The sequence below is a fragment of the Papaver somniferum genome, unplaced genomic scaffold (assembly GCF_003573695.1).
Source record: "Papaver somniferum cultivar HN1 unplaced genomic scaffold, ASM357369v1 unplaced-scaffold_150, whole genome shotgun sequence".
NCBI classification, from domain to species: Eukaryota; Viridiplantae; Streptophyta; class Magnoliopsida; order Ranunculales; family Papaveraceae; genus Papaver; species Papaver somniferum.
Window position 1 is genome coordinate 1445567 of NW_020624377.1, and position 27756 is coordinate 1473322.

The following is a 27756-nucleotide window of genomic DNA, read 5'->3' on the forward strand; positions in this document are numbered from 1 at the left end:
AAGCATAGATTTGGGTGGAGATTTGATTAATATTTATTTTGGTGAGGCGACAAAGCAATTTCGTAGAAAAATCATGGCGAAAAGGAGTATATTCCTCCACCCATGAAATGCTATATATACTCCTCCCCAGGCACAAAGGATCCTCACAAACTCACACCGACACCATTTTCTTTTTGCCAAGTTCCACTCTTTCTCTGTTCGCTCCATCTTTCATCTCCTTGCAAAACTAGAAAGATTTTCTTTCAGATTTATAAATATATCAATGGATTCTTCTGAAAGATTTCCTTCGGTGGTTAACTGTGAGCTTAGGATCTTAAGAGCAAAAAACCTCGACTTCTTAACTAATGGAGCTGTTTTTGTTAGGTACTTCATTCAAAATGAAAACAATGAAAGAATACAACTCAATACCCGAGAGATACCTGTAACGCCAATGTGTGATCCATATTGGAACGCATCCGTATCGCTTGAATGTTCGGGAGACAAAGATGTTATTGATAAACTTAGTCGACAAAGTATAGTGTTTGAGCTGCGGTGGAGAAATACAAAATCAGTTTTTGGTAGTATCACTGGATCAAAGCTCTTGGGTATAACAGAAGTTTCATGGGCAAGTATATTGGAATCAACTGAATTGTCAATTGAAAAATGGGTTACAACGATTCCAGAAAGCCGATTGTTTGATGGCCTAAAACCAGCTTCACTGCAAATTGGAATGAAGGTTACGATGCCAAATATAGATGATACGTTAAAAAGAAAGAACCAAATTCGACCGTCGTCGAAGAATTGGAAGGAGTGCGGATGTAAACATGGTGGATGCACTGACAGAGATGAGGATGTTTTTGCTGTTGCTGCAACACTAGACGCATTTTAAGGAACAGAGATTTAGTTATGTGTATTTTGAGCTAGTTTTCTCTAATAATTATGAGTTTGTGCATATATATACAACTGTTCCAAAGGAAAAGACTTAAATCTAAATTAGTTTGTGATGAAACTTATTACGTTTACTCGTCAAACCTCATTTCTCTTACGTGATTAAACTTTAAACACATTATCAACCTTTAAACCACGGTTTTTCGCGGCATAAACCTTTAATCCACGGTTTTTCGCGGCATAACAAAGTAAGTATTCACATACACAGAACTGAAATCCTCGATATGTACCACGGAAACCTTTAAGCCAAAATTGGTATTGTTATGGTTTGGCCAAAAGCTCATTTTGTGTTGTGTGGAATTCAGGTAAAGCATGGAAGAAACATTGTTATGAACTGAGCTGAGTTCGTAACTCACCAGCACTGAAGAAGAAACCAAGTCAAGATATTGATTCCAACTCTTGTGTTATTGGTCCATTATATTTCCTGTAACCATTAATGTTTCACAGGATCTGTTATCAAACAAGCCCGTCTAGCTCAGTTGGTAGAGCGCAAGGCTCTTAACCTTGTGGTCGTGGGTTCGAGCCCCACGGTGGGCGATACTTCTTTTTTTTTGTTTTTTTTTCTAATGCAGCTTCTTAGTACTCTTTAAGCTAATCTCCTTACTGTTTTCGAGCATTGCATTAACGTATGTGAGATCCTACTGCCCCTTTCTGGAACCTAGGATCATCCCATGTTGATCAAGTGAAGATTTTATTCCTTCCTTGGGAGGCCGTTTTCTTATGTTTCCCTAGGCTTGCATTTGAGGCCCAATGTTGATCATCCCATGTTGATCAAGTGAAGATTTTATTCCTTCCTTGGGAGGCCGTTTTCTTATGTTTCCCTAGGCTTGCATTTGAGGCCCAATAAGAAAATACTTCTTTTGAAGAAAATTTTCATGCAGTGATTTTTAGAGATAAATTAACATTGTAAAACAAAGTAGGGATTTGGACTCAAATCTATTGGTAATAAAGAGCCGTCAAACATTATCAGATGTTGGATTTTTGTATTAATTAGAATGCAAGCACAACAGCTAGAAAAATCTATAATGTCGTCTATATACACAAAGTCATGGAAAATCATTTACAATTGTCAATGAAACCTTCTAGAGACGAGAAGTTTTTCATGACAACCTCTCTGGTATGGCTCAACCGAGAGATTAATTTCATAAGAAACTCTAAAACTCCCGCCAAGTAACATTTTGTACAATCTGTCTAGTTTCCCGGGGATTCCATTCCAAACAGACGAATTCTTTCCTAGTCTACTAAATTGAGTTTTGAGATGAAATAATGAAAATGGAAGATAAGATGTAGCTACTAGGTAGCTAGCAATGTAGGATGATTGGGGGGAAATAATGAAGGATGGCAGGTGGGAAGTGTCTATGTTGATTCTTTCCTTCACTGTCTCACAAAGGTTGGTTACTCCTGACACCACGTTTATTATCCTCCTCCTAACTAACCCGAAATGGAAAAAAGGGAACTAAAGTTATTGTGACCCAGCTAAGCTCCATGTTCCCCAATATTCATTCATCACATTATATAGGGATCATGGGACCTTATGCCATTCTAAATAATTAGATTATCTTAACTCTGACTCAATAATGATCAAAAGGTAGAGATGAGGTGTTTTTTTGCATCAAAATATACAGATCAAACACCTAGGATTGTAGTTGTAATGTTGAAGATTTGTCCTAAACAAAGTAAGACTTAGATCTAAATCTAAAGCAAAGGAAAGATGTCGGAAAGTTAAGAGTTCCAACTTTGAATAACAAAAAATTCAATTTCTTCGAGAAAAACATATTTCTTAATAGTGTCGAGACCAATATATTTACGTGCACTTTTGAGCCAGATATATATATATAGAAGAATTCGCCTGCCTCGTCGAGAACATGGAAGCAATATCCAAATCCCAACCATACCATAAACAATTCACACCGTGAGATCTCCCACGAAGAGCTTTGAGTTTTTCTAAGCATGATTTGCAGCAAGTGTTTTTCTAGAGACTTGAACTGGGCGGACCCATAATGTTTTTTACTTTTCTCGATTAAAAATATCATGAAACGATCGATGTTTATTTATTAATTACACGGTAGAGTTGTTACGAAGATAAACAAAACTTATCCGGCAATACATTTTCATTTTACAAATATCACATTCTCTAGTGGAAACACAACTCCATACTGCCGAGAATTCATCACCTTATTGATGAAATTGTTGTTAATAAGACCGGAATTCGAAACTTAGTTGACTTCCAGTTTGTTTGGAAGAGAGTCAACACTCTCTGGCTCATAATCTCACACCTTATGCAAAGCATTACAATGTCAGAAACCTAATGGACATCTTCTCGAATCCCTCCTTCCATTCTCCAGCAAACTAACTCCATAGCTAGCTAGTATAATTAATTATACCGTCTTGTTTTGGTTATTTCTTTTTCTGCCGACTATTGCATGCAGCCATCGTGAAAGAAGAAAGAAAAAAAGAAAAATCTCCACAACACCTAACGAATGATCGATTGTTGGCCCATATTGTATTGACGTTATTTATCTCTGAAATCACAACTTGCATTTCTTTTCTTTTTTGTTATATAGGTAGTTGTGTTTGTTTATTGATTAATTAAAGCATGGTCTTAGACACTTAATAAACGATTAAGATTTTGGTTGTACTTACTTAACTATGGTTTACCGACATGTATATAAGAGAACGAATGAACCAGTCAACATGCTCTAGAAGAAATGACATGTAATAACTTAAAAACTAAACTAACCCTTAATTATGTAAGTATGAGAAAATTAGGACTAAAATAATATTCATTAGGACAAGATAAGTTAAACTAATCCTTTCCTTTTAAAGCCTTAAACCTAGGAAAGTAGACGTTTTACTTAACTTACTTGATCTCCTCCCCAGTTGGAAACCTAATCCTTAAATCTTTGTGTATGTCTTAAGTTAAAGTTTCTCACCTGGGCACATGAATATGATATGATCATTGCTTCCACGCTCAGCTTTTGCCCCATGGCCAGCTCTCCATGGTGTGGGTCTTCTTCAAGCAAGAGCATCATCTCTTATATGGCAATGCCGGCAACCTTTCCAGCTTGGAGATAATTAACAACAATGATATATAACCACCATTCTTTGCTTAAGTCAAATTTTGATGGGCTCTTTTCTTTTCTTTTTTATTAACCCGGCGTGAAGTTTATATGTGAAATGTGCTTGATTCTAAGTATGGTGATTAACCATTAATTAATCAATTAAATCTCTGAATAATTAAGAGATAAAAACAAGACAAGACATCAATAGCGAACTTGGAAACAGTACTCGTACACTAGTCATGGCCTCGTGAATTCGTGATGCTGTAACACTAAATAGTCATACACTAGTCATGGACTTTGCGATACTATTTACTGGTCACTTAACTAATACCACCGCTAATGAAAAGTTTATTAGAGCAGAATAGATAGAAGCAACGTTCAAAAATCTTTCAAGAAAAAAAAAACCAACGTTCAAAAAGTGCGGCCGTAAAGGGCAGCTGGAAACAAGTCGATCGTGAAGAACAGTTTGAAGAAACAAAGTTTGAAAATGCGGCCACTATTAATCGGACGGCTCTACGCTAGTACCCTTAACGATAGTCGTAAACAACGATGGCAAATGAAAAGCTTTTTTACAGGTAAGATGAGCAACTCGTTCGGGAGTAGTTAGAATTATGTTGCGAGTCTATGACAATGATATTAGCCTACTTATAAAACATTAAGATTGTACTCAAAGTTCATGCCTCATTAAATCTCTTACTCCATCAGGCAAAGACGGTAGTTAGACACATTATCGGGGGCTTTTTGGATTTGGTATTTGTCATCATCTACCGTGTGATATAAAATGGTCCTGACGAAGGAAGAACCCATTGTTTCGTTGCTTGATCATCTTTAGAAGAGTACACGAATACGACCAAATCTTTTTGGAGAAGGAAATCGGTTGAGTAATTTGAAATTTTGAAATCCTTTTGGACAGTATACGAATAGTTGTAATGCTACTTTTTGTAGTTGAAGGAAATCCTACAAGTACATCCTAATCATAATTTATGAAATAATCTAAGAAATCATGATGAAATACTCAAGAACTTTTATTAAATCTTAGAACAAATACAAAAATGTGAGAAAACCTTAATTTGGAAAACAAATAATTTTCTCTCTCTTAAATTTCTTATCTCAGCTCACCAAAAAGATCTCTCCCTCGTACAATGACAGTTGGTTCATTTTATAGGAGTTTACATAGTGGAGGACAGCTAATAAAGCCCATATTTTCGGATTTGAAGTGCGTCAATGTCGCATAAACTTTATCATTGCCACTTGGATTCTTTATTGCCGCGTAGATCTTCACACTTTTATCGTGATTAGGTGACGTCATCTGGTTCGTCATCTTGAAAATGTTATACGCGTTCATGTTCGCCTGGTGCTAAATGATTATTACGCGTAACTAACAAGTGTGCGGTATTTTGTACCCACATTTTTCCTCTTCTCGTATCGTTCTTTTAGAGAAAGAGCGGTAAGAGAAATCCTAATCTTTCTTTTTGTCGTACCAGTTCGTCTTTTCGTATTCCCTTAACTTATATTTTTCCGGAATCTCGGCATGGTTTTTCCCACGTGTTGACCTCACCACTCTTCATTCGACACGTCCCTAGAAGAATATGATAACTGTCTCTTCATGTCTATCTCATCATTAATGCGTTTGTAAAGAGAGATATCTTGGGAAAAGGAAACAGAATCCTTTATATAGTCAGATACGCTTTCTTTCTCCTCTTTTCTTTTTTCTTTTCTGTGATTTTCATCTTCTACTGTTGTTCATCTGTCTCCGTTCAATTTTCTATTTTTTTATCACTTTCTACTTCGCATTCTCTTCTTATCTTTGTGATTCTCCAATTTCAATCTTTGTCATCATTATCTTGATTATCCTGATCATCTTGATTAACCTTTCACCTCTTTGCATTCCCATTCTATAAATGGCTCCCAATCCAGGTTGGAAGAATCTTAAGGAGCTCAGCAGACTGAGTGTTGTATTTTAAAATAGGGGTTTTATATTATCAGTTCCTCCTGGATCAACACATACTTCTGCAATTGGACCTGAATGGTTTTCCTCTGATCAATGGAGTGATCAGAAAATTATTATTTCACTTGGGCAGCTCTCTGCTGGCCTTCCCATTCCTCTCTTCTACGAAGTGCCATCACATGAAAAATTTAGACGAGGCGCATTTCAATTGAATGGTGACTGCATCCGAATAATGGTAGAGTATTCTCGTCGCGCGGCAGGATTAGAATCTTCCTACCCCCAGTATGCGAAATTGTCGATCAAGAAAGAAGAGTATACGGTGGACAACTTCTTCAAAAATTATGAGGTCGTCATCGTAAAGAATGAATTATATCGCTGGGGTATTCGCTTGAAAAGAGCAGACGGTTTCACAAAGGTTAATAGGATCATGCGGGATGTTGAATTTCATAATTCGTCCAGTGACTCTGTGCGTCACTCAAAGGATGTTCGTTGGGTTGAATATCCTATCGTTTTGGAAGGTTCTTACATCACTGGTAAGGATGTTGACGGATCAACTCTTCCTCTTCCTGCGGAATTTGCCGCTTACAAACCTTGGGAGTTCAGATGGCCCGAAGAGAAAGATGTGGTATGTTGTCTTTAACTTCGTTTTCTTGTTTACTTTTTCCCTTTTATTCCTTTTCATTTCTTTTATTATTCTCTCTATATCCATATTGTGAAGTAGAATAAGAAGAAGGCTAATAAAAATGCATCTCAGGCGTCAGATTCGCACAACAATGAAGTAAGAAATATTCTTTTGGGGATTTAACAATATTGTTGCCTCTTTTTCTTATCTCTCATTGTGTGCGGAGGTGGAGTCTGGTGGCACTTTAGGTTCTAATGAAGATGGTGATGTTCCTTCAAAGATAAAGTATGAGGGCAAGAGGCCTACCTCTAAAAAGAGGAAATTATCTTCTTCGGCTTCCCTAAATACTATCTCCTATGATGACGCGCTACCTCTTCCTGATAATTCCGCATCGACATCTCATATGGAGAAGTTATAAGGTATCTTCTCTGATTCTTTTTCAGCCATCAATGATGAGGAATTGACTCGTACATGTGAAGCAGTCGCTAAGATTTGTGATGCCCCTTTTTGAAGCCATGAATCTTTACGAGGAGTCGCCTCTGCATTAAGTCCAGGCTTTCATTTCTCACTTGGATCTTTGGTAAGTTCTTCACTGTTGTTCCTATTATTATATTATTTTTACGTTTTGTGCTTATTTTAACGCCCATTCATATTGACGCAGAGTGCCCATATGTCCCATGTTGTTACCTCAGATCTTCAAAGGAAGCTTCGTGCTCTTGAGGCTGAGAATGTTAAACTTAAAGCTGAGGTCTCTACTTATGATAACAAGATGGTTGAACTTCGTGATAGGAATAATCATTTGATCGGTACGTATCCCTTTCTCTTTTCTGCTTTTATTTTGATGCATCATTTTCGCCTTCTTTTAATTGTCTTTGTTTGCAGAGATGTATAACTTAACCGATGAAGCCATTAACTACCCGGTTGAAGATGCGAACCTTTTAGAGCATCATAATTCCTCTTTGAATAATTTTTTCGATGATGGATCATAAACTCTTAACATTGTGGTATTGAAGTCAAAATATGAAGCTCTTAAAGCTGAGCATGGGAACATGTTACCCGTTACTAATGGTTTTAGGCGTCGTTATTGTAATGCCAGGGAAGAAATTAGGATTTTGGAAGCGAAAAAGAACGCCCTTAAAACTGAGAAGGATAAGGTTGCTCTTAAAGGCGCACAAGCTTTAAAGGAGTTTCATGACGCTAAGATTCAAGTTCAAGTGGAGAGAGATCAGGTTATAAGCGAAAAGAATGCCTTAATTGATCGAGAGAATGTGATTCCCTCTCAATTACTCATAGAAGATGATAATGAGTTTGAGTGGGCTGCTAGGGTTATTGAAAATGCTAGGAATGGTTTAGCTACAAATGTTAGCCTAAAGTAGGGCTGTCAATGGGTACCCATTACCCGGATCCGGAACCGGACCCGGTATATTAGGGTCCGGTTCCGGGTTCTAAAGTTGGACCCATTAGCTACCTAGGACCCGGCGGGTAATTACCCGATTGGACCCGAATTTAAACGGGTCCAAACGGGTAATACCCATTGGGTACCCGTTTATTCATTCTTTTATTCATGTTTTTAGAAAAATTATAAGTATTTTTTCTAGTTTTAGCTTTGATATTTTATTCATTTAAATTTATTTCTCTTATATTTAATCTTTATTTAGTACATTCATAAGAAATAATAATAATTTTTTATAAAAATTACTTAAATCCAAGCTAAAAAGAGAAATATATTAAGTTTTTGAGATTTTTTAAATAGTTTTCTTTAGACCCAATGGGTACCCGGAACCGACGGGTACCCGGGTATTTAAACGGGTCCGGTTTTGGGTCCACAAATTTAGGAACCGGACCCGGAACCGTTAGGAATCGGACCCGACCTTTATAAGTAGGGTCCGGGTCTAGTGATACCCGGGAGGACCCGGACCCGTTGACACCCCTAGCCTAAAGTCTGATCATGATGAATTGGTTATGACTATTATTTCTGAAAAAGAAGGTTGCTTATAATTCTTCTATAATGTCTTCAATTTTTGTTCTTCTCTCTTATTTCTACCTTCATGCGGTTTTAATCTTATCGTTCTCTTTCGCAGACGCCGAGAAGAAGTATCTCGAGGAAATTGAAAATCTGAAGACGAAGTTTTCTTCCAGGGACTCTAAATACTGCAGGCTCAAGAAGAAGTTGATATGGTTACAGTCTCCAACTTGAATAAAGACGCACTTCGTCTTCGTGATGAACACGTTAAGAGGAACGTAGAGAAGATCTGTACTGATCATAACATTCCTCAACCGGACTTCGACTTTGCTGAAGTTTCTGCTAATGAAGAAGATTCTGAAATTTCTGACAGCGAAGCAGAATATGAGGAATATGAAGAAACTGAAGACGAAGATGGTAGTAGTTCAAAAACTGGAGAGGATTCTGAGTTCGAAGAAGATGGTGAAAATGATACGGGAGGGAAATAGTCGCGCTTTCTGAAGATTCTCTTCCTTTTTGTGCTTATAAATTCTTTATCTGTCTTTTGTAATACATTCTTCTTTTTCCTCCTTTGTACACTGGATGCTTCTTAGTCTTTGAGATCTTCTCCTTAATGTATATTCCTAAGCTTTTGAGGCTTTTTTCTTCAATGTTAACTCTCCTTTTATCTTTGCCTTTGTGTTAATCCTTCACTTAACCATGAATCAAAATCAAAGTGTTGTTTTTTCTAACAGTTAGCATTAATCCAGTGATAACAATATATTGCATAAGTCTATCATATGAAGGCGAATAACATTTCATTTTTATATTTGCAATCCCATTCTTTCCTCTGTTAGTCGCCTACATATGATTAATCCTTGCAATGTGTGCATTACCAATTATACGTGCTCTTATTATATGTGCGACAATATTGGCGCTTATCAAGTTCTACATCATACCTGAGTGTCGTCTCTTCTATTCTTACCTCTTCTTTGCATTTTCCATGCGTCTTAATTGGATTCTTCTTTGCAATGCTTCCTCAATTATGCTGCTTCATTATCATTTTTGCATCTTAACATTTTTCTTTTCTCCTTGTTTCTGTTTGATATCATTGTGCGTCAATTTCGCTTCTATTTTACTATGCGTCTTTATAAGTGCTTGTTTTCCTGCAAAATAATGTTAGCCGCATATATGGGTCTATTTGTGTTTGTTATGAGGTCTTATTGAGCCTCTCTAAGCAGAGGTCTTATTATTCCTTCCCTTGTTGATAGGTCTTATGTTTGCCCCAAGGTATTGTTTATGGTCGTGCGGAAAAATCGCAGGTTGTCTTTACACTTTCATGCAATGACCTATTGATCCTGACTTATCATCTTTCGTATTATTGCCTCTGCATGATATATTGATGCGTCAATACGACAGGATTATGCTCTCCCTTGAGTCATAGACCCATGATATTGATGTTATTTTGACACAATTCAGCTCCCTAATGGAGGGTGCCGCCCTTAGATTCCCCCTGACTTCCCCTTCAAAGAAGCTTACGCCTACCGGGTTAGGATGGGCTCTTCCCATCCGGTTATGCCGACAATCAGTTGTTTTCGTGATCTCGTTCGAGATCACATCCTAGTGAGGTTTCTTAAGGGTCGAGTGTATCAAAGTCAGGACTTGTCAAGAATGGCCAGGTACGCTCCAGACGCCCCAGGCACTCTTGACTCAACCGTGCACTGCGACGCCCTGATCGAGTTTCTACACTCCTTAGGGGAGAGCTTAGTACCTTAGTTTTTCGACCAAGGAGTCTCTGCTGGATAGGCTTTTGTTTCACCCCAATTCTCTGTGACTCAGGTTACAGAGTCGGTATAGCTTTCACCTGAGCCATGCTTTCTAGGTTTTCCCCAATTATGACGCGCGTTAGGTCTTATTGTTGCCGCTTGAAGTTATGCGAATTAGGGTGCACGCCACAATTGGATGCCTAGCCTCTCTAGTTAGAGGTTTTAATTTTTATTGCCTCTTATTTAGGTCTTATTTATGAGGTCTTATTGTTGCCTCGTTCTTCTACTTGTATCTTTGTATGTAATATTCAATTTTTGAAGAGGTAAAATCTTTCATTTTCATTCATATCTTTGATTCTTACATTGTAAATTTCTTCTTTCTTCATTTATTCGCCTACATAATAAATACTTAATATAAAGATTACTACCGCATCACCTAAGGATAGTACTTCTTTAAGTATTTTTGGTTTCAGAGTGATTCACTTATTCTTCCTCATTTTATCATTTTTCTTCCATTAACTCGTAAATTCCATTCCCAATGACTTTCTTGATCGCATATGGTCCATCCCATACTAGCAGCACCTTTCTGTTTCTCTGCGATCATATTCTCTTTGACCTTTGACATTCCCTCTTCAGTATAATTATTATTCATTTTTTCTCCTTTGGTCACCATATCAGCTATTATACTTTCTTTACGCTTATCCTTCTTTGATGCATATTTCCAATTTCTTCTTTTATTTGCGCGTCCTTCACTCTTCTCAACATCTATTCCATTACAGACTTTAGCTTCTGCGGTATCTCCTCTGATTATTCCTACGCCCTGGGGTAGTGGAAATTTAATACACTGATGATAGGTAGAATCCACTCCCAGAATGTTGTGTAGCCATGATCTGCTTATCAAGGCATTTATGGAGATTCTACGTCAACGACGCAGAACGTTATTTCTGTTGTTATTGTTTTGAGAGGGATCCGCGTGGTGACTTATCCTTTTGGCTTGTTAGCTGACCCATTGAACCCATAAATTTTGTAAGTGAGAGGAGTTAGATCTTCATCTTTGCCACCCATGGTCTTATACGCGTGGTAAAATAGAATATCTACCGAACTGCCGGAATCGATCAGTATCCTGTTTATTGCCCATGTGTCTGCGTCATTGTCTTCTTCTCCTTCCATTTTTAACTTGGGTATGATTTCCAACTTGACCACCAATGGGCTTTCATGTAATTCTCCTCCTCCTGGTACCTCTTCCGCACTGAATGTGATTGGTTGTTTTTGCCAATCCTTGAGTTTTGATACCTTTTCCAGGTTGAAATCTCCTTTCCTTCATCATCTCTAGCATATACGCGACTTAATACATTATCATGAAAATCCTCTAATCTTTTGAACAAATGAATTATTGAATTGCAGTACAAGTTCTTGGCGTTCGCTCCCACTCCTACTAAGTATGTTTTCTTCCCTGTCTCAATTCCTGGTGCCTGTCCTTCTGGTGGTGGTGGTAGGTTTTGTTGTTGTGCGACTAGGAAATGCCTTAATTTCCCTTGATCGATCATTCTCAATATGATTCTTTGCACATTTCTACAATTATTGGTGGTATGTCCATGAAAGCGATGATAAGCGGAAAACTCTCTACTTCTGCTTCCTGATGGTGGCTCTTGCCCCAGATTTGGTGGTACTGGTATTTCTTCCATTAAAATTATTGCCTCCCATATTTTTTCTATTGTGGTATTAAGGTGCGGCATCTTCATATAATCTGTTGTTTCTACCTGGTCCTTGATTATAATATCTTTTTTGTCCCCCATACCCTTCTGCTTGGTTGTCAAACCTGGTGATCTTGTTATTACCTTCTTGATTGTTATACTATCTTTCTCTATATTCTCTTTCGTACATTTCTAGATCTCTAATTCTCATTGCTACCTGCTTCTGCGTATCTTCTTCCACCGCCTTTTCTTTGCTTCCTTGGGAGGTGCTTGCAACAACATTTTTTGTTCTTGGAAGTAAGCTTGCATTTCCTTCTTTTTCGTTGGTAATCGAAACTGGGTAAGAATCCATATTTCTCTTCTTTTCTTCAAGAGCAATATATTATTCTTGGAATTCGCGCATGGTTATGGTATCCTTTATCCTGAATATCTGCGTATATAACAAATCTGTCAGAAAAAGTGCATTAATGAAAGCTAAAATAAGATTCTTTTCTTTCACTCTTCCAGCCATCTCGCTACACATGGTTCTCCAGCGCGTAGTTAAGTTGCGTAAGCTTTCATTGATTCTTCTCCTTAGGCTAAATGCCTTCTCTATTACTGGTCGTAACATGTTGTTGCTGATGTATGCTCCTAAGAATATACTTTGTAGATGATTGAATGATATGATTTTTCCCATTGGTAGTCCTTCGAACCATTGTAAAGCCTCTCCTGTTAAACTGGCATGAAAATACTTACATAGGACCGCATCGTTATCTTCCCGTTGCAATAGAGATCTGATGTACGGCTTTATATGCTGCACTGCACATGTGGTTCCATCAAAAATATTAGTAAAAACAGGTAAAGTGCATTTAGCCGGTACTCCTGCCATTTGTATCTGCCTTGCGAATGGTGTTTTTCCTGCTTCTTCTATTTCTTCATCTAATTATCTCCTTCCTCCATCTGTCCGTGTTGTCATCATTGCTCTTACTTCTGTAAATTCTCTTAATATTGTTTTATTCATGGTTTGATCTGCATCTTGTTGCATAGGTCCTTTCAACCTTACTTGCCTGACTCTATTGTCATGCCTAATTTGATGTAGCGCCTCTTGTAGTTCTTGTTCTTCCGCCTCTTCTCTTCATCGCCTTCGTTTGTCTCTTTCATTACTTTCATTTCTTGCATTCCTTCGTGCGTCCTTTTGTCTTTCATCTTCTTCTGCCTGGCCGTGTTGATTTCGCAACATTTCTGTGCCTTGTAATATTATCCTTCCATGTTCTTCATCAGTTTCGGCTTCCTGATCATAGTATGTGCGATCATCTTCGCCCTGTTGCGCATGTCGATTACCACTGTAATCTCCTTGTATGTGATGATATTCTCCTTGTTGTATGTATCGATCCTCAATCGGTTGGTGTTCTATGCGATTATGACCGCGCTCCTCCTGTATATTATCTCCTACCTGAAAATTCTCAACAATGTTATTATGTAAAGACTGTTCTTGTCTAGTATCTATGCGGCTAGTTCGGCTACGCCTTGACGTGCTCTTGCTTGTCCTTGATGTGGTTCGAGACCTCTGCTCTAGCAACCCGTTATTTTCTTCTCTTAGTTCGTCGTTCTGGCGCGTCAAGTTCGCGCGTGCTTCTTCTTCTCTCCTTCTTTCTTCAGCTATTCTTTGCCTGAGTTGCTCTATCGTCATGTTGTCTTCGTTGTCTCCTACTAGTCCTTCTTCCCCAGTTCTTTGCTAGTATTACTCCACTGTATCTGTGTTTTTAGTATGAACACTTACCTCATCATAATTCCTGCGGTTGTTTTTCTCTTGTACCTGCTGGATCTGAGATTGTACTTGGCTATGCTGGTTGTTTCTTTCGCCCATCCTTGACGATTCTGCGTTTTCAACTTTTTTCTTCCTGCAATTCTCCTGCTCCTTCTAACTAGCGTCACGTGTTCTCCTGCGGATGCTTGCCTCACCATCTGCTATTCCTATAACAATATCTTCTCTTGACAAAGGAAAAGGTGTTCTTCAAAGAACTGAAAATGTTATTAATGAAAACTTCTTTTCTGAGATTAAAACTTTTTGCTTCGTTTTATAGATCTGAGTTTCTAAAACTCTCAAAGATTGATGATGAGACAATGGAAAACGATGAATGTTTTTAAGCTTATTTTTTAAAGAATTTCACCAACAGGTTTTATCATCCAAGCTTGTTTCTAGCGCCAAAATGTAGTTGCGCAAAATCCTACAACTACACCCTAATGATAATCTATGAAATAATCTAAGAAACCATGATGAAATACTCAAGAGATTTTATTAAATCTTAGAACAAATACAAAGATATGAGAAAACCCTAATTTGGAAAACAAATAACTTTCTCTCTCTTAAATATCTTATCTCACCTCACCAAAAAGATCTCTCCCTTATACAATGTCAGTTGGTTCCTTTTATAGGAGTTTACATAGTGGAGGACAACTAATAAAGCCCCTATTTTCGGATCTGAAGCGCGTCAATGTCGCATAAACTTTATCATTGCCGCTCGGATTCTTTACTGTCGCATAGATCTTTACACTTTTATCGTGATTAGGTGACGTCATCTATTTCGTCATCTTGAAAATGTTGTACGCGTTCATGTTCGCCTGGTGCTAAATGATTATTACGCGTAACTAACAAGTGTGCAGTATTTTGTACCCACACTTTTAAAGAGAGTATCCCTGAGGAGATTAGAAATGAATTATACAGGGATAAATCTATGTCAGGTGCATTGCAACTTTCTTGTCCAGCGGAAAACCGTAGTCTCTCTGTGTATACCCAGTCATGTGGTGTTTTATGTTGCTGGTTTAGTCAGTTTGTAATCTCTTTTGCTTAGTAATGAAAATCTTTTTTCTGTCAATTTTTTTTTTTTGAAATTTCGATTGATTTTAGAAATTTATAGTTTGTAGCTTATAAGAGCAAAGATAGTCGGGTAGGCAAATGAGCTAATTTTTCCATTTCCACCCCACAGTGGGATAGGTAAATGGGCAAAACAGATGGACACATTTTCAAAATTGAGAGTTTACCTATCCCGTCTCAATTTGAGACAATCAGATTAATCTAAGATGATCGGCCTAGAGAAGGCCGTGACTCGGTTCTTATTGAACGACCATCGTCTCAGGTTGAGCAGACCGGCCTTTTCTGAGCCGATAAGGAATAGTTCCATCCAACATATTTAATCTCATTTCCTATAAATCCAAGCATTTTCAACTCCAAAATCACACCTTTCACATTCAGAATTTCTTATAATTTCACTTTCATCTTAAAGTCTCACTCTCAAACTCTTAATCTCTAAATCAGAATAATAAAATTTTCCAAAAATATGGTCACTTTATCACAAACACAAAATACTTCAATAGAAAATGTTCAATAAAAAAATCGCGGTCCAAAGTATAGTCTGGGTGAACATAAGGCTATTCACAGGACATATATAACACTTGCGCTTTGATTCTATCAATGATGCTCAACAACAACATAACATTCTTTGGGGAATATTCATAAGTTTTTTGGTCAGGAAACAAAGAATATTCAAAAACGTGATACTTCTGGGTCGTCGGGTCGTTTTAATACCATTAGCAAAGACATATACCTATGGAAAGCTTTGATAATTCAAATGGCTCATCAAGTATTGAACAACGATATTGAATTCAATTTGGTAATTAAGTCGCATTTCAGATGGTTTAATTGATTTTTAAATGTGTTATGTTTGTTGTAATGATTAGTTTATGAATATTCAAAATGCAGCAACGAAAAACTCGAGAGGAATGGTAAAGAATATACTCTACGAGTTTCAAGCACATAGATTGTTTCCACATCCTCAGAAAGTTGAACCGATATAACCCTGATATGTTGAATGGATATCAAGTACCAAAGAAATCACCTTACGAGACTGCAAATGTTTCTCAGCAACATGGTCTCCTTATTCTCCACCAGAAATGAACTCAGACCCTCATCCCAACACTAGCGGATCACCGCATGATAATACTAATCTTAATACTAACACAAATAGAGAAAGATTTGATGGAGTGGGTGTCAACAAACAAAAAATAAACAGAAAAGCAGCCCAAGATGCCGCACAATCATCAACTTCAGAATTCTACCATCAGGAAAAAAAAGGAAAAAAAAAAACAAGACGATATTGTTAAAATAAGAGAGCGTAAGAAAATGACTTCAGAAATGAGGAAAGGTCGTCAAGCGGTTGAACATAATTTTCTCGATGCGCACTTAAGAGGAACCCCAGGAATGGACACGTTAAGGATGAATATTGCACAACTACGAGTCTAGGAAGATGATCATTTAATGAAATTCAAGCATACAAAGGCACGGACGGCAACGCCCAACGGCAGTTGATATTGATCTTGATGAAGAGGACTTAAATGAGAGTGAAAATAAAAGTAATTACATTACACTTGTTAAGTTTTAATTTTATATTCTGGTTGTCGTAATTAGCTTTAAATTCAATATAATCTTTGGTGTTAATTTAAATTATGTTTAATCTAAATTACACAAATTCAAATTATATTAATATAACAAAAATAATTGAAATGATAACTATAATGTAACAACGAACTAAGTCATGTGAGGATTTCTTCTTCTGAATCCATCCCAATCATGCGCATTGATGTCCTCCCTTATTCTTAAATGTAAATCCTTATTTTGAATTTATATTCATTTCATTGGTTTAAACGATCAATATGGTCCATAAGCTATATGGAACTTTCTCTTCAAAATTCCAATTAATGCTCGTTCGATATCCTCACTACATGTTGTCCGTAACATGTTAAAATACTTTCTATCATGGTGTTCCTCGTGTTTGGGTATCTGACCGTAAGCTTGAACTAAAGTTAACCACGCTGGATAAATTTCATCCATAAGAAGATATCTTATGTTATATTTATTGTCATTGACAATGAAATTTGCAGCTTGAGCATTTTCATATTTAAGTTCTTCAAACAATGCGATTTAGGAAAATATTGATGTCATTATTTGAACTTGGGAGTCCAAAAAAGCATACCATATCCACTAATCATAAGAAGACGCCGCTTCCAGAACAACAATTGGTGTTAAGTAGTGTCTCATATACTGACCTTTCCAAGCATAAGACATCCATGTCACACCAAACACATGCAATCAAGCCTACCTAGTATTCCGGGAAGTCACTCTTCGAATTTTCCATTAGTAACCGGTCGACATCATCATGTCTGTTCTCGTAAAAAACATGGACCAAAATAGTTGACTACAGTATCGAAAAATATATTATAATTTTCATGTGTTGTTGTTTTTTCCATGCGGATGTACTCATCACAGGCATCCGCTGGCATACCATAATCTAGACTACTTAGGGCTGCAACGATCTGTTGTTCAGAACTATTTCCTCGCACATCTCGTGTATCAAATTGCTAGTTGAATTTAGGGTTTACATGACAAAGCTCTTTGATAAGCCTAATAACCAAGTGCTAAGGCATATAGAAGCAACGTTGAAAATCTTGACCAGGATGCACACATACATTGATAAAATAATCATGCATCATTTTATGATGTCCTTCCTCTTAAAATCTCCACGTATATCTTCCTGTCAATACTGCTCTTGGTTCTGGAGATCGATGTGCTTGCCCCGTGTTTAATTATATCACGACATTCGTCATCGTCTGAATCTTCATCCATTTGATCCAATGCATCCACACTTGTTGTTGATGGACAAAGAGTAACGCAATTGTCTGCGATTCCTTACTTTCCAAATCGGAATCCATAAGAAGATTTTATTATTATTATTATTATTGAAACGGCTAAAAATAAGGAGTATATTGAAGTAATTTGATGAATTTCTGTGGAAATAGAAAATAGATAGAAGTTGTGTGAAATATTGGTGTATGAAAGGAAGTTTATATAGGTAGGATAAGCATATATATAACCGTTGGATAAACGGTTGAAATGTAGTCGTTGTCATCGAAGATGATGATAATCGACTCCAGTTAAACGTAGGGTCTGTTTGTCTTGCGTCATGTCTCGACTCGATTTGGGACGAGCATCCCAACTAAGGTCGAGAGTCTCAGTCTCCATCGGTACTCTGTTCTTCCGATGTAAGAAAATGAGTTTTCCCATCCACGTGGACCATTAAATATGTTATTTTAGGTAAGTCCCTTCCTGGACATCTGATTAAATTGAAGCAATAAAAAGAAGATTTGCATGATCCTCTACAGAGATGATAAGCACGAATCAAAAACTATAAAAGGATGCCTGATTGTGCAGGTGTCCCAATTATTTTCCGACCCGTCTAACTAAATGCAAGCATCAAAAAAATGAATTAATTTAAAACACATAGTAACACAATATCACCAGCGTGAAAACAGTATATATCGTGACATCTGATCATCTATAAATTGATTGATTTTTATACATATAAGTTCTTCAAAGATGTAACAGCGCCGAATTTAAACACCAGCAAAAATGTCGGCTTCCAAGATTTTGAATCCCTTAGGCCAAAAAAAAACTGCATGAAAATAAATTAAGTCAGCATCCACCTCATCATGTGAATGACAGCTGGCGATGGCTTGAACTGCACTATTATTATTCCATTTTGGAATTTAAAAAAAGCAAAATAAATTAATAAATTAATCTCGAGACAAATTGGAAATGTTAAATTTTTAAAATTTCTTTCGGAGTGGGTAGTTTCTTCCTTCCTCTCTCTATAAAACTTCAAACACAGTCTCTTTGAAGTCACACTACTCTAGCTAGCGATCAACAGACAGAAGAACCAAGAAGAGGAAGAAGAAGAAATCTGTTTCTTTCTCAAAATGGAAAGAGCAACACCAGTCAGGAAATCACATACATCAACAGCTGAGTTACTGTTTTGGCCTGAGAATCAAAATGCTCATTCTTCACCCTATGATCCGTCTTCAGCTCCTCGTTCTGCTAATCGTATGGTAAAATCATCACTTCCACTCTTTTTATTGATTTTTGTTTCTTTACCCTTCTCTGTTTTAGTGAGAAAAATGGACATTTCCTGAGCTGATTTAGGGTTTTTTGTTACAGCCGTCTGATGGCGTGAGTAAAGTGTTATGTGGAGCTCAGGTTACTGAAGAAGAAGAAGCTCAAAGCTTATCAAAACTGTGAGATCTGTTAAATCTCTCTCATTTTTTCTTTCTTAATCTGGAAAATTTCTTTTAATGAGATTTTCATTTTCTGGATTCTTACTGTAGAAATTTGTGATTTTGATTAATGGGCCTTCTTGATTGATGATTTCACAATCTGGGTTTTTCTTGAAATTTCTTGAAATTGATTTTTTTTTCTCATTGCTTGGATCATGTGGTATACAGTGGAAAAATTAGATTGATTTAGGGTTTGAAAAGAACGTAGTATTGAATTTAGATCCATTGATTACATTATTGAATTCGACTTTATCGATTAATTAGCCTTGATCTGTTTGTTCTCAATTCGATTCCTAGAGTGATCATGTGGGTTCAATTCTCTTATTCTTTTTGCCTTTTACTTTTCAGAAGCTTTTGGACACTTTACTTTCATGTGATGTGAGATATTTAAATCACAGCTAAGAAAATTGTTCGATTCGTTTTTCTGTTCTTTACGGGTATGTAAATCAGTTAATGAAGAATGTCTTCTGATACTTACTTAACTGAGCTCATTCTAAGGCTAGCGTAAATGGTGGTAAATGAAGTTAAGTCCTTTTGTCGTCTTGGATTAGGGACTGGTTACACTTGGTGGTTTACTAGATCGTATGCGGTTTGGCTCGGGTATAGGCTGAACTGATCTATAACGTAGTTTAAGTGAATGTCCTTGATTTACTATCTCTCTTTATTTCTCGTCATAATAGACAAACCCGACTGCACATTGTTGTTCTCTGCATTGTTCTATGTTTCCACATCTGGATCGTGAATTATGTTACAACTTTCTTAAAGTGCATCTGATTTCCAGCAGCTAAACCAGTTTAATTAAATTCTCAGTTTGGCTTCTTTCATCTGATGCATATGGGAATGCATGCGCCACGGTCCGTAAAATTGTAGGATTGGTTTGTGCCATGCTTCTATCTGAAACTGATGTGGTTTATCGTGGAAGTCAAGATAATAAAAAGAACTATGTGTTTTATGTCAAATTCTGTTGCCTAAATAAAACTTTCCGGACTCTAAACTAGACTATTATGTTCAACAGCAGCTCTCAAAGTAAAATGTTTTGCATTAACCTTAAGGTTAGTATGTTGGACATTTTCATCTCGTTCTGGTGTGCTGAATCCATTTTTGTACACCTTCTAGGAAACCCTGTTCTGGGTATAAAATGAAGGAGATGACTGGAAGCGGTATCTTTGTTGGAGATGGTATAAATGGTGGAGAAGAAGCTGGGTCTGCCAATCAGACTCCTAATAGAACAGGTTTACGTATTTACCAGGTATCTTTATTTTCTTTATCCTTGAAATGCTTTATTCTTACAACCTGTTTATTCCCGTGTTCACCAAAATTGATTCTTTTTTGGCCAATCAGCAAGCGGTAAGCGGAATCAGCCAGATCTCATTCAGCGTCGATGAAAGTGTCTCGCCTAAGAAGCCTACTTCTCAGGCCGAGGTTGCAAAGCAGCGAGAACTAAGTGGGACATTGGAAACTGAAGTAGACACGAAATTAGGGGTACAATCATCCAAAATAAAGTGGCAGGAGCTTAGTGGTCATGACATTTTTGGCCCTCCTCCAGAGATTACCATACGACCATTGGATGCACGTGCTTTGGAATTGAAAGGAAGCATAAACATGGGAGAATCTGCACCAAGAAATGTAAGCACATCTTTCACAGTTTCATTTTTTAAAATTTTCAGTACCTTGAATAAGATAGCATTCTATATGTGACTTTGGAAAACAAGAAAACTTCATCCAAATTACGAACCAAATGCAGCTAGTCCTGAAGTAATGAACTTTACTAGTTCCCTGTTGGTACTCCATAGCATTGAAACTTTCTAACATGTCTGTACAAAATTTGATGCACTGTTCTATTCTGTCTGCTCTTTAGTTATCTAAACTTTTTTTCTTTCTATTGCAATTCTAAGGTTGCTGGAAGTCAAAGTGCTGTAACATTCTCTGAAGAAACTCCAGTGAAAACTGCAAAGAAAATAAACAACCAGAAGTTTCAGGAGTTAACGGGAAATAACATTTTCAAGGGAGATACTCCTTCAGGAACAGCTGAGAAGTCATTGAGCAATTCAAAGCTTAGGGAGATGAGCGGCTCCAACATATTTGCTGATGGCAAAGCAGAGTCCAGAGAACACTTGGGTGCTCGTAAGCCTCCTGGCGGTGACAGCAGCATTGCCTTGGTTTAAATTTTTGTCTAAATAACTTTGTTATTTAACATTATACTTACTATGGCCTCAGTGTTTAAGAATGTACCGTTTGTTCTCTTGGGATTTGACTAGTGAATGATTTTTAGGTTTCTCCTGCATTCTTATCATCTAATGCTTGATCGCCATTTTCAGAGCCTGTGGGTATATAATATTGTTTTAGGGTGTCTGACATATTAAACCACCAGAACACAGGTAGTGTGAGTGAGTCTTGTTTCTAAGCTAATTGCCTAATTGGGTTTTCATGATTCTTCAGTGTTACGAGTACTACTACTTGTATGGAATTCGATTTTCGGCTTTCTCTGTTCGCTTTTTGGCAATGTGTTCTGATATTTTTGGTAAAACTAAAGTGAAAATGAGCTTGTTGAACCAGACACATTAAATCAAACAGTGAAACGGTTCCTCACAATCCACACGCAAAAGTGCTGCTGAAAACAGTTGCAGTTCAAGCATTCTCATTCCCCTGTCAAAGCAATAAGCATTTCTTCGTAGTCCCCGGAAGTGTCACTTCTAATGGCGTGATTGAGTCGAACGGTGTTCCTGCGGTAGTATTCTTCCTTGATAATGTTCATGTCTACTTCTACGCGTGTAGCAACAACTCGAGTAAGAGCCCAATCATCAGTTCCTATTCTGTGCATAGCTGATCGAAGAACCTTCTCAAAGTACTTTTCAGGTGCGACCAAACACTTAACAGCACTTCTGAGTGCCGTAAGAAAATCATTATCCGCATCAGCCTTCAAATCCTGCAAGCCAACACCCAAGTTACTAATTAAAATGCTAAAATGAATGATCCCCGAATTCCGAAGGGAGGTTTCTCTGTCGGATGAATTTCAAGATCAAGCTAAAACTTGTGTATATACCTTGGTGATAGCGTTCCCGAATTCATTATTATAGTGGTTGAAAGTTGCATGGAGCTGTGGTTTGCTTCTTGTAGTCAGAATCCTGATAATCTCATCATGATTATACACCTTATCCGAGATATGTTCATGGAGTATCTCAGCTTCGTGTTCTGCCAGTGTCATGTCCATTTCTGGTCCCTCGTACCGGTATGTACTGACAAGAGGCACCAGAAGCTGCAAGGGAGTAAATTGAGAAACTCATTATTCTGAAAATTACTGGAAATGCAGCAAGGAAAGACAAAGAACACCATTTGTGGTTCATTTTCACCATACCTTGCGAAAATCACCAGTGATATGAGATGCAACATCTTCTTCAAGAGATTTCCGGAAGAGAGCATGGTAAGCTTGTTTCGTCAACAATAGTGCACCAGAGGATCTGGTACAAGCTATTTCCAGAATTACCTGGTTACTCGAAGTCCAGTACCTCTTTGCAGATTCGTTCAGTAATACAGCATCACGCTCAGCAGGATCAAGCGTCCATAGTAGCACGATTCTCTGTTACAAGAAAACATAACGAGACATTGAGATTCTTAAAGTACTACATATTTTGATTTTATTCTGAGTTGGAGAGACTGACCATAAAATGGCCTGAAAGTTCTTGTTCCAGCGCGTAAAGGAGATCTTGTCCATAAATTTCAGCATAAGCTCGTCGGATATGCTTACGCTGTTCAGCGTTCCTATGAGCCAATATGGAAATAATCAAATCCTCATCTGTTCCCCATCCTGGAAAAGATATTTGACCATAACAGACGACAATTTCATTCAGAATTCTAATCAACAAATATCGATATAGGAAAGACGAAACGAAAGAACAGTTCAGGCACAACCAGAAACCAGTTTAGATATGAATGAAACAAGCAAAGATGAAATGGAAATGCTGAGTTATGAGTAGATTACCGGAGAAAGCATTGTGGAGTTGCTCACAATCTTCTGCTACAGATGGGATGGAATCAGGGACAGTAAGACTAGCCATCATCAAATGCCAATGCTTGATCTTTTCCGCATTCTCTTTTTCTCTCAATGGAATTAGTCACTCTGAAAATGAAATTTGTAGAAGTATGAAACTGAAAGTTATACAGAGAAAAGGAAAGGATTTTAAGACACCAATGAATGAGAAATTTGACTTAGTAAAGATTTGGACTTTGATTTATGCACTTATATATAAGAGTTATGACATGACAACATGATGAAGCTGACAAGCTAACCAATAAGTAGGAGGCCAACAATCTAGAGGAAACTGTCAAAGAAAAGTCTGCACTTTCTTGATTCACTTCCTGAGTACTGTGCTTGATTCACTGCTGAGGACCTTCTGATTTTGGTTGCCATTTACTGAATATCTAGGGAGTCATCCAGGAATACCCAGATTTCTTCACTAATTCAATTACTATCGTTTTCCGGTCAGATTGTTTTATCACCAGTCACCAGGACAGCACGGCTTAAAGCGCAACACACTTCCATTTAACTGGAAATTTGGTAAAATTAAAGTGAAAATGAGCGGAATTTATTGAACAACAAGGTCTTTTTTTTCACACATAAAGCCGCGCACATTATGTCTCATTAAAAGCAAGAAGTAAAATGGTTCTTCACAATCCACACAAAAGTGCTGCTGAAAACACTTGCAGTGTAAGCATTCTCATGCGCCAATCAAAGCAACAAGCATGTTTTCGTAATCCCCGGAGGTATCAGCTTTTATGGCGTGATCAAGTTGAACGGTGTTCCTTCGGTAGTATTCTTCCTTGATAACGTTCATGTCTACTTCGACTCGTGTAGCAACAACTCGGGTAAGAGCCCATTCATCAGTTCCTGTCTTGTTGATAGCTAATCGGAGAACCTTCTCAAAGTACTTCTCAGGTGTGACCAAACACTTGATGACACTTCTGAGTGTCTTAAGAAAATCATCATCTGCATCAGCCTTCAAGTCCTGCAACCCAACAACCAAAATATTAACTTCAATGCTAAAATGGACCCACTCACCAGATGAATTCATTCCTAAATTTTGGATGAAAGGAATTTCAAAATACAGCAAAGACTCTTACATACCTTGGTGATAGCATTTCCGAATTCGTTGTTGTAGTGGTTGAAAGTTGCAAAAAGCTGTGTTTTGCTTCTTGTAGTCAGGATCCTGATAATCTCATCATGATTGTATTCCTTTGCTGAGATATGTTCATGGAGTATCTTAGCTTCACGTTTTGCTAGTGTCGTGTTCACCTCTGGTCCCTCGTATCGGTATGTGCTGACAAGAGGCACCAGAAGCTGGGAGGGAATAAATTGAGAAACTCATTAGTCGGACAGTTGTAGGAACACAACAAGGGATGACAAAGAAATTTTGATATTAGACGACAAGTCTTGCAAAATTTCGGGTACCTAAAAGTTGAAACACCATTTGTGGTTCATTTCAACTAAAAAGAAAGAACACCCTACCTTGCGGAAGTCACCAGTGATGAGAGATGCAACATCTTCTTCAAGAGATTTCTTAAAGCGAGCATGGTAAGCTTGTTTCGCCGACAAGAGTGTATGGGAGGATCTGGTACAAGCTATTTCCAGAATCACCTGGCTACTGGAAGTCCACCTCTTTGTAGATTCGTTCAGTAATACAGCATCACGCTCTGCAGGTTCCAAAGTCCATAGTAGCACAATTCTCTGTTTCATGAAACACATTGAGGCGTTGAGATTTATTAAGTAAAATATTTCATCTTGAGATGAGTACTAACAAGTTTGGAGTTTATTCCAAGTTGGAGAGACGGACCTCAAAGTCACTTGAAAGTTCTTTTTCCAGAGAGTGAAGGAGATCCTCTCCGTAGGCTTCAGCATAAGCTTGTCGGATATGTTTACGCTGTTCAGCGTTCCTATGAGCCAATATGGAAATAATCAAATCCTCATTCGTTCCCCATCCTGCAAAAGAAATTTGACCAAAATGGCTCAGACTTATCCATCTTGGTAATGAAATCATTTCCGCGAAAAACAGATAACATATCAAATATTCATATGCGAAGAGCCTAAGCTGCCTAACCCAATAAGGATGCAGAGATTCATAAAGACGGGAAATATTATGGATTTCCCAAGCTCCATAACAACGAATTATGAATACAAAAGACTCAACAATAAACCTCAGCCAGTCAATTCATGCTCGAATCAAACCTACAAACAGGTAAAGACCCTGAACACAAGGCGCTGTTGCAAACAAAAGGTTGCAAAGTAAGAAAAATATAGAGCTATAGTTTTATCTCTCATGAGCACCAAAGAATACTTCACGAACAATAACGGAACAATTACATCCCAATTTCGACCTTCTTGTTCACTTTGACGAACTAATGAATAAAAAAGATACAACAACAGATCCCAACCAATCATTTCAAGCTTAAGTTAAACCTATAAACAGGTAAAACCCCTGAACACAATGCGTTATGACGTACAAAAGGTTGCGAAGTAAGAAAAATATAGAGCCATAGCTTTTATCTCTTGCGCACCTTGAAATACTTAACGATCAATACGAGAACAATTAAATCCGATTTCTACTCCAATTGCCGGTAAGAAACATGAAAGGCAGATCTACAAAGTGGATGTTCACAATGATACAATCTATCAAACAATTGAGGGGTAATGTCCAAATGGTTAACCAATTCTACTCCTAGTGTACAACGGAGATACTTTACATAATCACAATTCTTAACAACACAAAACACTGATTTCAAAACCAAAAAAAGTCAAACAAAAAAATTCAATCAAAGTGATCATTCAGAATTATAATTCAACCAAGATCAGTTCACACAATCTGATCTAAAAAGATTGTACACCCACAGCACAGGCATATGATCTGGATAGGCAATTTAACATCAAACTTAGATCCTGACAAAGATAAAGCATAGATCAATCTGATCTAAGAGGGGATTATACCCTGTATGTCAATGGGTGCCTAAACAATGCTAATTTGGATCATTTACTTAAGATCAGCAGACTCCATATACATGATCTACGGGTCTCTTTTTTACAGTCTACACATAATAAGTTTCCTCAATAGAAATAACTCAAAATTGTGTATGAAATGGAAAATCATTGAGAGTTATATATGGGTAGAGTGATGATGATTACCAGAGAAAGCTTTGTGCAGTTGCTCAATATCTTCAGCAACAGATGGGATGGAATCAGGGACAATAAGACTAGCCATTATCTCTCAAAATGTAAATGCTTGATCTCTCACACTCTGAAAATGAAAAATTGATAGATTGAAAATGAAGGTATGAAACTGAAAGCAATATAGAGAGAAAATGAAGGGTTTTAAGACACGACAATAAATGAGAAAATTGATTTACTATTAAAGATATATGGAAGGACTTTGATTTATCCGCGTACAGGAGTTTGGACATGCCTACAACGTGATGGAGCTGCTGACGGGGTGCCCAACAACAACGAGGCCAATAATTTTAAGGAAACAAACAAAGAAAAGTCTGCACCTCCCCCACCACACCACCTACGTCCTTTTGTTTTGCTCTTGTATGACTTTGTTTGTTTTTTCCTCGTAAACTTTGAGTTCATGTGAAATGATGATGGCACCCCTTGTGGTTGTGGGGGCTTAAGACTCTTGTTCTGTCTCCAAATGTACATAGCCAGAGGCTGGAATGCCGGTGCGAACAGTAGGTACAACAAGACTTCAAAATGGGGTTCTCCTAATAGGCCTATCAACGGTAGCTATCGAAACGGATATGGCCTCTATCATATCCGTTACCGATAAGATTATCGGATATCCGACGGATATTCAAAAAAATATTTCCGTTATCCGTTCCGATAATAATGTCGGTTATCCGATAATATTCGATAGTAATTCATTATAATAAAAAAAAATTTAAGTTCTTTTTTAGTCTTTCTCTAATTTCATAAATTACAAAAAAAAAATCAAAGGAACCCTAAGGAAATTTAACTAAACAAAACTAAATGCCTTGATCAAATGCACAAATTTGACTTTAAAACTATTATATGAAATTAGATTTAAACAGAACTCAAATCTTCTCCATCAATATTGAAAAAGTCTACGCTTTTCTCACAACAAATAAACAGAACTCAAATCTTCTCCATCAATATTGAAAAAGTCTCAGCTTTTCTCACAACAAATAAAACTAGTTGTGTTTTTGTTCTTCCATAATATTTTTATTTCTACCACTCTTCACATACTACCAAGCTAACAATTAAATATATTACTCAAAAAAAAATATAAAAAAAATTGATATGCATTCTTTAACGGATATCGGATATAATCCTATAGGATAATGCCTTTACCGTATCTGTTTCGTTAAAGATTGCGACTCTGCTGGGGATCGAACCCAGAGTCTCTGGTTTCGTAGACCAGCGCCTTATCCATTGGGCCACAGAGTCTCGTTGTTGAACTAACTAATAGTATAAAGTATACCGCAACTCGGCATTCGAGGATCACAACTAAAGTTGAGTTAGGCCTTGGTTGGAAGCACATGTTTCATTAGGTGAATCCATTTAATACGAACGGTTTTCTAGGGACCGTGGTTTTTTTTTGGGGGGCCACGATCCTATTAGGCCACCTACCCTACAATTTTAAGGGATGT

The 27756-nt window shown here is 37.4% G+C and overlaps 4 protein-coding genes and 2 non-coding genes across 6 annotated transcripts; 3 read left to right on the forward strand and 3 right to left on the reverse strand.

Annotated features, from left to right (window-relative positions):
- The first annotated feature begins 262 nt into the window (after positions 1 to 262).
- LOC113335890 lies at positions 263 to 868 on the forward strand. Its single transcript, XM_026581909.1, has one exon. The coding sequence runs from the start codon at positions 263 to 265 to the stop codon at positions 866 to 868; it is 606 nt and encodes a 201-aa protein (XP_026437694.1).
- A 523-nt stretch (positions 869 to 1391) lies between these two features.
- On the forward strand, positions 1392 to 1464 carry TRNAK-CUU. Its single transcript has one exon. It is a non-coding gene; the product is annotated as a tRNA-Lys (tRNA).
- Positions 1465 to 18592: 17128 nt separating this feature from the next.
- LOC113336158 lies at positions 18593 to 21422 on the forward strand. The gene is made up of 5 exons (XM_026582147.1): positions 18593 to 18879; positions 18989 to 19065; positions 20221 to 20353; positions 20446 to 20730; positions 21000 to 21422. Exons 1-5 carry the CDS (start codon positions 18751 to 18753, stop codon positions 21267 to 21269), a joined length of 894 nt encoding a protein of 297 aa, XP_026437932.1. The 5' UTR covers positions 18593 to 18750; the 3' UTR covers positions 21270 to 21422.
- An 11-nt stretch (positions 21423 to 21433) lies between these two features.
- Positions 21434 to 23199, reverse strand: LOC113336156 (annexin D1-like). Its single transcript, XM_026582144.1, has 5 exons — positions 23084 to 23199; positions 22764 to 22909; positions 22460 to 22681; positions 22148 to 22360; positions 21434 to 22030 (listed from the first exon to the last, which is right to left on the reverse strand). The coding sequence occupies exons 1-5, from the start codon at positions 23160 to 23162 to the stop codon at positions 21743 to 21745; spliced, it is 948 nt and encodes a 315-aa protein (XP_026437929.1). The 5' UTR covers positions 23163 to 23199; the 3' UTR covers positions 21434 to 21742.
- A 444-nt stretch (positions 23200 to 23643) lies between these two features.
- On the reverse strand, positions 23644 to 26522 carry LOC113336157 (annexin D2-like). Its single transcript, XM_026582145.1, has 5 exons — positions 26276 to 26522; positions 24933 to 25078; positions 24608 to 24826; positions 24227 to 24439; positions 23644 to 24107 (listed from the first exon to the last, which is right to left on the reverse strand). The coding sequence occupies exons 1-5, from the start codon at positions 26349 to 26351 to the stop codon at positions 23820 to 23822; spliced, it is 942 nt and encodes a 313-aa protein (XP_026437930.1). The 5' UTR covers positions 26352 to 26522; the 3' UTR covers positions 23644 to 23819.
- A 958-nt stretch (positions 26523 to 27480) lies between these two features.
- Positions 27481 to 27553, reverse strand: TRNAR-ACG. The gene has a single exon. It is a non-coding gene; the product is annotated as a tRNA-Arg (tRNA).
- Positions 27554 to 27756: the final 203 nt, after the last annotated feature.

Coding starts and splice junctions, on each gene's coding strand:
- LOC113335890 (XM_026581909.1), top strand. CDS start 263: ATGGATTCTTCTGAAAGATTTCCTTCGGTGGTTAACTGTGAGCTTAGG.
- LOC113336158 (XM_026582147.1), top strand. CDS start 18,751: ATGGAAAGAGCAACACCAGTCAGGAAATCACATACATCAACAGCTGAG. Junction 18,880..18,988: donor CTCGTTCTGCTAATCGTATG/GTAAAATCATCA, acceptor TTTTTGTTACAG/CCGTCTGATGGCGTGAGTAA. Junction 19,066..20,220: donor GCTCAAAGCTTATCAAAACT/GTGAGATCTGTT, acceptor TACACCTTCTAG/GAAACCCTGTTCTGGGTATA.
- LOC113336156 (XM_026582144.1), bottom strand. CDS start 23,162: ATGATGGCTAGTCTTACTGTCCCTGATTCCATCCCATCTGTAGCAGAA. Junction 22,910..23,083: donor ACTCCACAATGCTTTCTCCG/GTAATCTACTCA, acceptor TATCTTTTCCAG/GATGGGGAACAGATGAGGAT. Junction 22,031..22,147: donor TCGGGAACGCTATCACCAAG/GTATATACACAA, acceptor GTTGGCTTGCAG/GATTTGAAGGCTGATGCGGA.
- LOC113336157 (XM_026582145.1), bottom strand. CDS start 26,351: ATGGCTAGTCTTATTGTCCCTGATTCCATCCCATCTGTTGCTGAAGAT. Junction 24,827..24,932: donor AACTTTCAAGTGACTTTGAG/GTCCGTCTCTCC, acceptor TTCATGAAACAG/AGAATTGTGCTACTATGGAC. Junction 24,440..24,607: donor TCACTGGTGACTTCCGCAAG/GTAGGGTGTTCT, acceptor ATTCCCTCCCAG/CTTCTGGTGCCTCTTGTCAG.